Raw genomic sequence first — 13,837 nt, forward strand, 5'->3', positions numbered from 1 at the left:
TCAGCCTTTGGAGACATTGGGATTACAGGCATGCACCATCATGCCTGGCTATTTATTTATTTTTAGGTGGTGTTGAGGATTGAACTAAGTGCCTCACACTTGTGAGGCAAACGCTCTACCACTGAGCTACAACCCCAGCCCCTCTCTTCATACTTAAGACCAACAGATACATTAGTTTACATAGTACAGCCCATATCATATAATAAAACATTCCTATTTTTATGTTATATCATCAAAATTATGCACATGCTAGAATTAACGTGTATAATTTGGATAATTAGGACTTCCACTGTTGAACATGACTAATGTGTATTCTTGTGACAGCAAACAGTTTGAAAATATATTCTGATTTGATAATGGCACCTATTTAGCATAGGAACTCTCATTTGAAGTAGTGATACATTTTATTTTACGTTATAATTTCATTTTAAGCAATAGTTTACAGTGCTTGCTTTATGTCAGGCACTATGATAAGCAGTTTGCAAATATTAACTTATCTTCCTAACAACACTTTGTAGACATTGTCATCCCCATTTCTAGATTCATGACTCTTCATTTTTTTTTTTTTGGCACCAGGGATTGAACCCAGGGGTAAAATTGAGGCCTTGAGAAAATAAAGAGCTTGTCTGAGGTTACCAAGCTGCCTTGTGGTGGCCAGGGTTTGAACCCAGGGTGCCTGCCTTAGGTCCAAGCTCTTTAGTGTCACTGTATTTTCTGTGGCAGATTGTATTTTCCAAAGACTCTAACAATGCATCCATCCCATGGATACTTTTATAGTATAAACTTGTCCACCTTCATCAAGAGACAGCATCTATTTCCCTGTTCTCTTGACTCTGGTTAAGTCAGAGACTTCTTTAACCAACAAAACTGGAGGAAGTGACTGAGTGTCATTCTAAGCATGATCCTTCATTTTTTTTTTTTTTTTTTCCTGGCGCCAGGGATTAAACCCAGGGGCACTCGACCACTGAGCCACATCCCAGTTCTATTTTGTATTTTATTTAGAGACAGGGTCCCACTGAGTTGCTTAGCACCTCACTTTTGCTGAGGCTGGCTTTAAACTTATGATCCTTCTGCTTCAGCCTCCTGAGCTACTGGGATTATAGGTGTGAGCCACCGTACTCGGCTATGATCCTTCATTTCTTGGAAACTTCCACTGCCTGCCTCTTGGAAGTCAGACACGCACTAGTGGAAGTGCGGCTATCTAGAGACTGCCATGCAAGGCCTGGAAGGCGAGATGCTATTTAGAGAGGGGGGGAAAAAGAGGCCAAGAGGAATGAGCACCTGGCACTGAATGAAGGAGCTATCGTGAATGTGGATCCTCTAGTATAGTTGCTCCCACTAAAATCACCAGAATTAAAAACCAATTGCCAGGCTAGGGTTGTGGCTCAGTGGTATAGCACCTGCCTAGCATTCATGAAGCACTGGGTTTGATTCCCAGAACCACATTAAAAAAAAAAACCTAAATAAACAAAATAAAGATACTGTGTCCATCTACAACTAAGAGAGGTGATGGGAGGGGAGGGGAGGGGAGCAGGGTATAGGAAGGGGATAGGAAGGGCAGCAGAATATAACAGACACTAGTATGGCAGTATGTATAAACATGGCTGTATAACCAATGTGATCCTGCAATTTGTACACATGGGAAAAATAAAAATTCATACCCCATTTGAATCAAATGTATGATATACGATATGTCAAGATCATTGTAATGTTTTGAGCAACTAAATAAAAATAAAATAAAATAAATTAAAAAACCCAATTACTTCACTGAGCCTTTTCAAAATGCTCAACCCACAAGATCATGAGAAAAATAGTTTTTCTAAGCCACTAAATATTAGCATAGTTTCTTAAACAGTAATGAATAACTCACATTCCATATGTATTATCTCTCTTCATTATCAACAGTCCTATTATATTTTTATGAATGTGAAAACCAAATATATAAGTTGCCTAATACAACACAGCTCAAGGGTGGTGAAGAAGATTCAACTTGATGTCATCATCAAGGTTTTTAACCACTATTCGACATGGTCTTTAATCAGATTTAGCTTACTGACTACAAATACAAACAGAAGCATAATTCATGAACTAAAAACTGTTCTTCTCTCGTGGAGTATTCATTCTTAGGGTGTTACATGCATGTGTTTGTATCGTTTCACTCACTCACTCACTCAAATAAAAGATGTATCCCACCCATGAAAAAGTGATAGATTCCATAGCTACCTTTTTATTGTCATCCAGAACAGTGTTCATATTTTCAATCCAAACAGCATCCACTGGTCCATCAAAAATAATCCACTTGCGGTCGTCAGACACTGAAGATGCTTGTTCTCGGAAAGCATTGGCTAGGACACCGTCCGTCCATTCGTGGCTCACTGGGTCAAAAAACCCATACAGCTGCCCCATTGTGATGGCCTTGGGATTGATGATCTTGAACTCCACGGCAAACTCCTCCATCTGGTTGGCTGGGCAAGAAGGTCCAACATAGTTACAAAGGCTCCAGTGAGACCAGAACATTAAGCCAGAGACAACGGCATCTCAGAGGCTATCCAAGGAAGAGTCCTTAGAGAATATATTTGCATAAAAAGACTAGGGAATCTGGATAGGCTATGACTTAAATTTTTGGGTTATTATAGTCAGTGTTTTCCATCATACTTTTTTGGGGGGGCGGGGGTGGTACCAGGGATTGAACTCAGGGGCGCTAGACCACTGAGCCACATTCCCATCCCTATTTTGTATTTCTTTTAGAGACAGGGTCTCACTGAGTTCTTTAGTGCCCTGCTTTTGCTGAAGCTGGCTTTGCACTTGGGATCCTCCTGCCTCAGCCTCCTGAGCTGCTGGGATTATAGCATGTGCCACTGTCCCCTGCTCTATTATACTTCCCTTCTGTGCCTTATTCCCATTAGGGTAAATGTGCCAGTCAGATCCAGGATAAAAAAAAAATCTGACTGGATTTAAAGAATTCAAATATTAAAGAAGACAGATTTCATCTTCTCAGCCCTCTTTACTCACCTGCTGTTAAAGCCACCTAAGAACCTTGGCATTGGTGTGGGATGATGAAACAACTGATAGGTAGATTCTGAAAGATGGTGGTCACTTTCCTCTATCTGAAGGGCTAGCTTAGCCCTTAAATCTTTTTTCTCACCTACTCAGTGTCATCTGTTCCCAGGGAAATGTACACATTTGGAGTTCTAGGACCCAATCAGAGTAACCAGGATGATGGATGTACAGTATTTATAACAGAAAATAATGACACTTTTACATGATCCTTCAGAGTAAGAAAAAGTTGGAATGCATGAACCAAGCAGTAAATAAACAACTATTTCTGCAGAATTTGGAGGCAAAGATAATGGTGTATTCTCCTTTTTCTTCATTTCATTTCTTAAACTATATTTAAGTGCCAAAATTATTACCATATTTAAATTTGAAATGCCAAATTTAGTTATCAAATCAAAGTTCGTTCCTAAAACAAAATAAAAAAAAAACACAATTGAATCATCAAATGTCATTAGAAAACAATTTTAAATGAAGTACTTGAAGTGATTATGTAAACACACAACACTGGACTGCTTTTCAAAACTGCAGGTTTGCCTTTTATACCAAAACAAACAACAAATTATAAACCCCCAAACTGTTTATCTGGCAATAAACAGCTTCTATTTGTTGAGTAGGCACAGGACTAGATTATTTACCTGCATAATCTCATTTAACTTTCATAACAATCCCATTTTACAGCTGGGAAAACAGAGGATAAGAGAAGGGGTTCTTTAAATAATTTTGAGTGTAATTAAAAAATATGAGGGGCTGGGGATGTGGCTCAAGCGGTAGCGTGCTCGCCTGGCATGCGTGCGGCCCGGGTTCGATCCTCAGCACCACATACCAACAAAGATGTTGTGTCCGCCGAAAACTAAAAAATAAATATTAAAAAATTCTCTCTGTCTCTCTCTCTCTTTAAAAAAAAATATGAGCTCTTTTCCCTACCTTAAAAACAAGGAAGAAGGGAGACAAGGAGAAAAGATCAGAAGGGAAAGGGAAGCAAAGAGAGAAGGGAAGAAGGGATAGAAATAGAAAGAAAACAAACCATTCAATGGTTTGCTTTTGGACTCATGTTGTTTAGGCCAATGACAGGAGTCTCTCACTGGGGAACTGGGAGAAGCCACTGTTCAGCATTTGAGAAATTTCCTCCAGCCTTAATGACAGACGCATAAAGCCCCTTGTTAGAATTCCCCTACCCCACCATTTATTTTCTGCCTGCAGACATCTGTGTGCCATATTCTATTTCTAGATCTGACATCATGATTCAGGATTGGCAAAACCCGCAGCCTGGCATTATCTTAACATGGAGCCAGCCAGCTGAGCAGGGAGTCCTGTCCTCACTGGAAGTCAGGGATGTGAGCTTTACCTGCATATAAATCACCCAGAGCTGCAGCCAACACCTTATAAGCAGAAGTCTTTCCGCCCATGGGGTCTCCAACAATCATATAGCCGTGTCTTACCAGCATCATTTCATAGATCTGGGAGGAGACATCATGTAAGAAGTTAATCATTAGTTGGGTGCTGTGACCCACACCCACAATCCCGGTGATGCAGGAGGCTGAGACAGGAGGATCACAAATTTGAGACCAACCTTAGCAATTTAGTGAGACCCTCGTTGACTTAGTGAGACTCTGTCTTAAAAAATTTTTTAAAAAAGAGCTGGGGATGTGGCTCAGTGGTAAAGAATCCCTGGGTTCAATCCCCAGTACAAAAAAAAAAAAAAAAGGTAATCATTGCAAACCTCCCCATACTGCAAGTTTTTGAAAAGTCAATGAAGAGAGGCTGAGATTGTGGCTCAATGGTAGAGCACTTGCCTAGCATGTGTTAGGCACTGGGTTCAATATTCTCAGTACTGCATATAAATAAATAAAAGGTCCATCAACAATAAATAAAATAAAGGTCCATCAACAATTAAAAAAATTTTAAAAAAGAATGCTTCAGTGAGTATTCTTAAAAAAATATCAACGAGGAAGAAAAGGCTCAAAGAGGATTTTCATACACACTCCTAACTGGTGAACTGCAGTCCTTTTGGTAATCTATAAGTATATGTGTGTCTCACGTTGTTAAAGGGATGGGAGCTACTATTTGTTTTCATCTATCTATGTGCCAAATATCAACTGATTGTCCAAATTATTTCATTTAATCTGCTCAAGTATCATTAACAACCTTTTACAGATAAGAACACTGAACTCAAAAGAGCTTTAGTAATTTGCCCAAGCTCTTCAGTGATGGATCTGGAATTTCAACATGGGTCTGTCTGACTTCAATGCCTCTAATCTTTTCATTACATCATTGATACTGCTATTTCTTTTATATTTTCTTTTTAACAATTTTTGGTTGGCATATAATATTTGCACGTTTATGGGGTATAGTATGATAAAAGTCAGGGTTAGCATTTTCATATCCTCAAAAATTTACCATTTCTCTGATCTCACTAGAGTTAGAGTAGAATGCCAGTCCATCAGTAGGGCTAAGATAGGGGGGTTGGGATAGGAGGGGTAGAGAGAGGTTGGATTACTGGTACCAAAACAGTAATGATAAAAAGAATTACTTCTGTGTTCTATAGCACAGTGTTATATATGACATACACTTTTACAGTGGAAAAGGAAATGATTATTCAGCAAATTGTATTTCTATTGGAAATTTCCATTTTAGAGGTCTAATTATGCAATTCTGACACAAATGTTTAGGTCATTTGTTTTTATGTGAAATTTAATGTATTTCTCCCCCTGCCCTCTTTCTTCCTTTAGACTGCAAGTCCCTCAGAGAAACACAGGGAGCTTTTCATTTTAAAGATTGAGTTATTATTTTTTTACCTTGGAGGTGACTGTGTACCACCATGCCTGGCCACATAAATTGTTTTTGAAAAATTACCTTATTTTTGAAAGCTGTTGCTATAGGCTATAGAAAAGTTCACCTATAGGTCTGCAGATTTCTTCAAAATACATACAAAAATGAATGGATGGATGTATAAGTAATAAAACAAGTATCATAAAATTATAAAATCTAGTGGTAGGTATATGGGTGTTCATCACACAATTCTTTGAACTTCTCAGCATATTTAAACATTTTCATAAGAAGATATTGGGATAAAACTCATATTTAGTTAAGACCATCCATCTGTGAAATCCCAGTGCATAAATCTGTGTCACTTTGGGAAATGATGATATTGACAGTGATGTGGAGACAGCGGGTTGATAATGATGTAGCCTTAGGCATGATATCTAGCACTTCTCATACCTGTTCTCTCAAAAGTAATCCTGGGGAAAGTTTTACTCCCTTCCATTTTACAGATGAGGAAACAAGGCTCACAGATGTTGAAATAATTTGCCCCAAATCTCATAACAACAACAAAAAGACAGATGGGAGTGAGATTTGAACTTAGGTCTGCATTAATCTGAAATTTACTCCCTTCTCTGGACCCAAGTATCCTGACGAAGGCTGGACCAAATGGTATTTAAGATCTCCTGTAGATCAAACCTATTATACTGCAAAGTAAGCGCATGGGGGCTTACCATTAAATATATTATTGTAAGTTAGTTTTGCATTGAAAAATGATCCCAGGGAGGCAACCCTGGAATCCGCATGAAGGTGCTCCAGGGTGAGGACCGGGGAGACATTCCTGATTTCCCTGCCCAATACCCCATTTTCTCTTCTGTTGATAACAGCATCTTAATTTTCCCTGGGGAGCCACCATGTGGTGGTCGACATGACTTGGGTAGGACACTCTCTGCATCTACTTGGTTATCATCTGGGTCTTTGTCATACCATTCAGTCAGAGGCAGTCAGATGACTTTATCAGAACCATCCAAGGCCAAGTCTGAGACCTCTGAGCCACTTGGAAAGGGATGCTTCTCCCCCCATGCTCTTTTCTTCCCTGGGCTTGAACCTGGAACAATGTAAGTCTGAGGTTGCTGAGGGTAGGTGTGGGTACCTGAGTATGAATTTTTAACATTTGTAGAGAGAGGCAGAGTTCAGGAATGATGAGGAGAGATTCCTGATGACATTAACTAAAATCTCGGCTCCTGCTATGCCCGAGGCCAACACGTTCCGGCACTTCTCAAATCAAGTGAGTGAATAAATTCCTTTTTATTGATGAAGGCAGTGTGAATTAGATTTCTATCATTTGAAATGGAGAAGTCCTGGCTAATTTAAATCTCAATGCCCTGGAGTCTCAGTTTCATTCTCAAATGTAACAAGAAACCCCAAGGAAGATGGCCACAGAAAAGTGTATATTAAATTTTAACACCTAAAGATAGAACCTGAGGCACAATATATCAAGTGGTCAATTAATTTCATCTCTACTCAGGCACCTCTGCTTGCCGCCAGTCTAGCTCTCATCTGCCCTATGTCTTTTATATTTTTTTGTACTGGAGATTGAACCCAGGAGTGCTTCATCCTTCACCTACATCCCCAGTCCTTTCTATTTTTTGAGATAGGGTCTCTCCCAGTTGTTTATAACCTTGCTAATTTGCCAAGGCTGGCTTCAAACTTGCCTTCCTCCTGCATCAGCCCCTCAGGTCACTGGGATTATAGGCATGCACCCATCGCCAGCTGCCCTAAATCTTTCTAGTTTCAACTCCAGTAGATAGTAGGACAAGTGCATTCCCATACAGGTATAAGGAACCAACCTGGATAATTTTCCCAATAAACCAAGGCACTGGCTGGAGTTTCATCTTTTTCGAGTTCTCATTCAGTGCCTCCAGAAAAACTTCATAGTCTGGCTTTGGAAGCACGACTCCAGGAAACAGATCTGAGATAATTCCCTGTTTGCAAGAATTCAGGAGAAAGTGAAAAGGATGAAGTATCAGGCATGTGATATCAACATTTGCCTTAAGTAAGATCTATAGATAGCAGAAATTTTCCAAAATATTTTCCAAAATTTTCCAAAATATTTCCAGAATATTTTCCAAAGCTTATTTTTCCTGCATCAAAATTCATCTGAAACCACAAACATAAGCACTGTTAATCATGATTATCCTTCCAAGTGATTTTAAAAGTCAGTAAATATTTAATGAATCCTAAGCACTAATTTCTAGTCACTATACTAAGGATGAACAGCCTGGGAAGAAAGATAGGTATAAATTAATTACAGAAGGGAACTAATTATATTGCATAAGAACAACTACCTAAACCCAACAGCAATTATCATCCTGCTAGGGAGACCATTTTTATTAAAATTAGAAACTAGACAGGGATGTAATTCTATTACCATTATTATTTAATATTTGGGAGAAGGGGATCAGGCCACAGAGATGGTAGCTGGAATGAGGAAGGGTGTCATGAAATGGAAGAAGATATACATGACAATAGAATGTATTTTAAAAAAGAAAAAAAAAGAAAAAAAAAAAAAGAAATGGAAGAAGATACAGAAAAAGTGCCAAAAAAACAAAAACAAAAAAATCATCTTCAGAGGGTGAACCTGGGTTCTTACACTGCATACCTGAAACAGAGGAACATCTTGAGCTAAGAATTTGGCCAGGTTGACATCAAGCAAGGCCCGGAGCAGCAAGACGCTTTCATCCTCCTCTGGGTACTTGAGCTTCAGGTTGCCAGCAGCAGTGAGCACAGACTTGACAGCCCGCATGCCATAGTCGTAGTGATGCTGGGAGGACAGCTGCTCTGAGCACAGGCGGTAGGTCGCAACAATCTTCTGGGCAAGACTAGGAGGGAAAGACATGTCTGTAGATCTTTGTGTCTGTCATTTCAGAAACCAGGTTTGCCCCATGGATTTGATGGGCAAAACCCATTATCTGAAAACCTTTTACTACAGTTACCACAGTGAGTTCAGAAAACAACTCTCCTTCAAATATAAGATGGAAAAAAAAAAGCAAGCACACACACATGTGTATAACATGTATCGTGGATGAAATTACATTATATGCTTTCCTGTGTATACACAATTGCATGTACCACGTGTGCACATCACATACACGAGTTGGGAAAGAATACATCAAATTATTACAATGTTAATCCCTTAGAGTGAGACTAAAGGGAAATTCACTTTCTTCACTTCTGGGCCATTTTTTATTTTGTTGAATAACATTTGACTTTTTAATTCAAGAAAACCAATTCAAAATGTAACATACCCAGCACACAACACCTACCTATGACACTCAGGTTCATAGCCATCTCCCCTTCTTCCTGGACATACACAGCTGGACTACAGTTCCCAGTCTGCTGTGCAGTTAGGGGAAGCCATGCCCCTGCGTTCTAGCCAGTGAAATGTGAATGGAGAGGCAGATGCCAAGTCCAGGATCAGCCCAGGGAAACCTCCTCCCTGAGGCCCTTCTGGTCGTGTTGCAGTCATGAGATAAACATAGCCTGGGGGTCCCTGAGGGACCCTTGGGGGAGACTGCTCCTGATCAGAAACATCTGCTTTGAATTTTTAGTAAGTAAAAATCAAGCTTTTGTCATGCTAAGCCACTGGATTGGGGGTGTGACCCTAACTAATATACTAATGTACATTCCCCTTAGGGAAATCCTCTTTACAAAACTGATTCACTTTAAATGCAAAGATTTTGTGCTGTTCACCAGCACCGAGCACAGGGCTAATAAGGTGGGTTGCTCAAAAATGTTTCATTAATTGAATTTCATTAATTGAATTGAATGGTTAAATAAATTGATTGAATGGATAAACCAACGTAATGCAGGTCTACCATAGAAAAAATAAATTAAGCTTCACATGAGAGAGGAAGTCTCCTGGCCTAGGAAGGGTGACACATTCTGTTGAGGATTTATGCAGCAAAATACTCACCCGTGGAGAAATCTATTGTTACAAAAAAAAAAAATCAATCAATCACAGCAAAGACAAAGTAAAAGACAAATGTGAAATTTGGAAAAGAACAAAAAAAGCCATTTTAAAATGATTATTCAAAACTCTTGGGAGCATGTGTTGTGTGCCTGTGTACACATATGCATCTAAAGATGTTGATCTACTAGTGTGTGTGTGTGTGTGTGTGTGTGTGTGTGTGTGTGTGTATGTCTTGGGAAATTGGGCAATAACTGAATAAGAAGTAACCCAGCTGTTGGGAGTCATTAAATGTTAAATTGAAAACAATTTAATAAAATTGTTAAATTAAATAATATTAAACATTTCTCTTCAACTTTCATGGTTCGCTATTTTACCTTAAGCTAGTTAGTAATGTGATGTGGATGTATTAGAGCTATGGGTGGGTGGGGGGAGGATATGAATGGGTACTCTCCTTAACAGAAGTCCAGGTGTAAAGAGAGAGGAAGCTCTTTCTTTAGCATTTCCTAGTCAAAAATGGAGTCAGGAGCAAAGTTAGGACTATATGTTCTCAAATTAGCCAGTGAGAGGAAGCGAGTTTCTCAAGTGATTCTTTTTCAAGTTTTTTAATTAGCCACACAAAATCCACTCTCTGAGGGCCTTCATGACTCACTGGAAAACCAGTGTAACTTACCTTCTAGAGTCCAGAAACCCCATAGAATAGAGGGAGATTTCTCCAATGAGGGCATAATCTGGCACCATCATAGCCACTGTCCGGAATAATGCCTAGAAAAGAAATAACCAATCAAAACCAGAACACAGACAAGGGAGAATCCTGGGGGAATACACATCTACAGAGAAAAGGGAAAGGAGCATGATCACGCAGGCTGCGTGATCATGTGACAATCAAGGAAAGGAGGGGCGGAGAATGATTCAACACAGAGGGACCATCTTCAATGTATGATACCTTCCCCTTTGACCCTGTCCAAGTACATGCTATTACATTGAGTCCCTCAATGGCTATATGGAAGAAAGCTCCTAGGTGCTGGTGTCCCAACACCTCATTCTCTTGTGTCCAATGAAGATATCTCATGGTATCTTTCAACTGTTGGAGCTTCCTGGTGCTGAACATGAACATCAGAAGTCATTTAGGAACACAAGACCAACATGTGCCAGAATTATCCTCATGTCACAGAGATCTTAAATTGAGTTCTTATTCTTAGCTATGGGCAAGTTATATAACCCCCCCTAGACCTCAGGTGTTTTGTCTCAAAATGAACTAGCAACTTTAACTCTTCATGGAATTAACATGAGAACAAATGATATTATGTAAGTGAAGTGTTTACACATGGATATGGCATAGAGTGAGTGCTCAATAAACATCAACTCTGGTGCTATTATCTTGGACCCTAGAGGAAGCAACTCGCCTGGCTCATGCAGTAAGTTAGAGACAGAGCTGCTTGGAATCCAGGCTTCCTGATACCAGCCCCTGGTGCTTTGCATTTGCCACCCTGTCTCATGAAAGTTCTTTGTATAGATCTGACATGGTTGTGTGGGATGAAAGAAAGGGAAAGTTAGCATCTGGGTGGTAAAAAAAAATAAGAGAGAAATGTGGGTCCGAATTCTACATTGACATTAATTAGCTTATGCTGACTTACAGAGGTGAATTTCCTTGACTCTTTTCTATTCTGGGAGAGAAGAAGTGGTCTATCTGAATGAGACTGAAGGGTACATTCAATGCATTTCTAGCAGGGCAAGTACCTTGGGTAAAATCAGTGGATATGGGAGTGTCTGTGTCTTTCTGAACTCTTCCACGCAAGGTGATGGAGCAATAAATTAGCATAAAATCAATCAGGAAGCAGGTCTGGGAGCCTCTGGTCTCTCTTTCCATGCAGCTTGGTGACAGGGGAGCTAAACATCTTACATCCATTGTGTGTGTGTGTGTGTGTGTGTGTGTGTGTGTGTGTGTTTGCCTTCCATGAATGCAGCATGCTAAAGTCATCTAAGGCAATCTTTCCTTTGAAGATGGCCTGCTTGACTCTTTCCCTTTCAAAGGTACTTTCCTTCTTCTACTAGCAGCAGAGACAATGGATACTGCCTTGGCTCAGGCCAGATCAGCAATTGGCAATGGAAACAAATAAGCACCCATGCTATCTCTCTACTAGTGAACTAGCCTGCGTTGGTATAGAAACTACTTAGGTTTAACCTGCTTAGTAGGAAAGAGGGAGCTCCCCATGCTCCATGCTAGGTTTGCCAGAGTTCTCATGTTGAAATTTGATGATGCTCTCTTGTAAATAGATCTACTTTGGCCTATAGTAATTCTTTTTATTGAGTCAAAATCTAAAATTTTGGAACTGGGGTTGTGGCTCAGAGCTCACCTAGCACATGCAGGGTGCTGGGTTTGATCCTCAGGACCACATAAAAATAAAATAAAGGTATTTAGTCCAACTACAACTAAAAGCAAAATGTTTTAAAAATCTAAAAATTTAGGAGATTTCATGCAAAAATCCAAATTCCTAGTTTCTCCTGGAAAAGAAAAATAAAATGAGAGAGAGAGAGAGAGAGAGAGAGAGAGAGAGAGAGAGAGAGAGAGAGAGAGAGATATCTGATAATTCCTGCTTGGCAACAGTAGGCTGTAGGTACCTGCTGCCTTTGCAGTCGCAAGAGTTCATGTTTCGCCTGCTCTCTGGTTTACATTACCTTTCTGACTCCTGTAGACAACTGAAATGACGAACCTTGTTCTAGTATTCATTGTTTTCTATTTGCCATTGGTCAATATGTATATATTCCCTTTCTTCCCAAGACCTTGTTTGAGGAGGATTTTGGGGCCAAGTATTATCTTACTACCATTGGTGCTCCACTAGTACTTCTGACAGCTAAATATGCTGCCTATTCCTGTGGCTGGGCTTCTCTAGGAGACCCTCTAGTGAACTCTTCCAGAAGTTCCTATACTATAAGATATACCTGGCACTCATCAGGCTGGTGTTTACCTTGAGGTTATCTGGCAGCTCTGCCCTGCCAGCATACCCGGGGTTCATGGTGATGAAGACAGCACAAGTTGGGTTCAGAGAGAGCTCAGTGCCTTCAAAGACGAATACCTTCAGCTTCCGGATAATGGCTTGTTGAATGCTGAGAATCTGCTGGGCCACCACGGACAGCACTTCTACCTGTGGTGGGAATGTGGGCTCTGCCAGGGTCCCCCTCAGGAAGGAACCCAATATCATGAGAACCAAATCTTCATGTTTGAAATTAGGAAATTAGAAGTATGGTTTGGGGTTTTGTCAAAGAAAAAGTGTGTGTGTGTGTGTGTGTGTGTGTGTGTGTGTGTGTGTATACACATGCATTCATGTGTGTGTGCCTGGGTGTGTAAATACTTTCTATAGTATTTTATCTTTGTTTCAACACTTAGGATTGTACTTGGTCCATAGGAGGTACTCACTGTTTCTGGGTCCAAACTATGCTTACATTTCCTGATCTCCATTCTTTGCCCAAATATAGTTAATCACCCACTCTTTTATGTCGTTTGAACCACTACTACAAATTTCTATCAGACTCTGGCTCATTTAATTTTTATTCCACCTACAGGGCAAGATTATTTCTTACTCATCTTTGTATCATGAACATATACAGAGTTGCTGACATATAGTGCCTGCTAAATACATTTTTGAATGAGTCAGTGAATGAATGCATATGGTATCGAGGTACAGATATGTATGTAAGATATGTATTCTGCCTCCTTGTGGATGCTTTATAGACCTACTCTACACCAGCCACAGAGGAAACATAAGGTCCTGTCACTAAGGAGCTGAAAGCCCAGAAACAGGATACTCTATGCCCAACCCCTTTGTTCTTTAGCCTAGAAGCAGAATTACCTCAATCCTGTTGAATTCATCAAAACAGGACCATGCTCCAGCCTGGGCCAGCCCCTTGAAGAACTTCCCCATGGCTTTGTAATCCAAACCATCTGAGCAGTTGAAGACCACACACTAGAAAGAAGGAGGGTGAGGGCACTGTTAAGGATGGACTCCGTCATCTCTGTACTACCTGGCACTCTGAAACAGGAGTGGGGCC

At 40.1% G+C, this 13,837-nt stretch overlaps 1 protein-coding gene across 1 annotated transcript in view; it reads right to left on the bottom strand.

Annotated features, from left to right (window-relative positions):
• The window catches only part of DNAH3 (dynein axonemal heavy chain 3), a gene marked incomplete at both ends in the record, with an annotated part of 147,975 nt that overhangs the window by 70,041 nt on the left and 64,097 nt on the right, over positions 1-13,837 (bottom strand). Inside the window, 7 exon segments of the mRNA XM_081298257.1 lie at positions 2,224-2,465; positions 4,403-4,514; positions 7,668-7,802; positions 8,480-8,699; positions 10,461-10,552; positions 12,757-12,933; positions 13,639-13,752. Of these exon segments, the coding sequence (XP_081154383.1) occupies positions 2,224-2,465; positions 4,403-4,514; positions 7,668-7,802; positions 8,480-8,699; positions 10,461-10,552; positions 12,757-12,933; positions 13,639-13,752 (1,092 nt within the window).

Source organism: Spermophilus citellus (genome assembly GCF_964194105.1).
Source record: "Spermophilus citellus genome assembly, chromosome: 6".
Taxonomy (NCBI): Eukaryota; Metazoa; Chordata; class Mammalia; order Rodentia; family Sciuridae; genus Spermophilus; species Spermophilus citellus.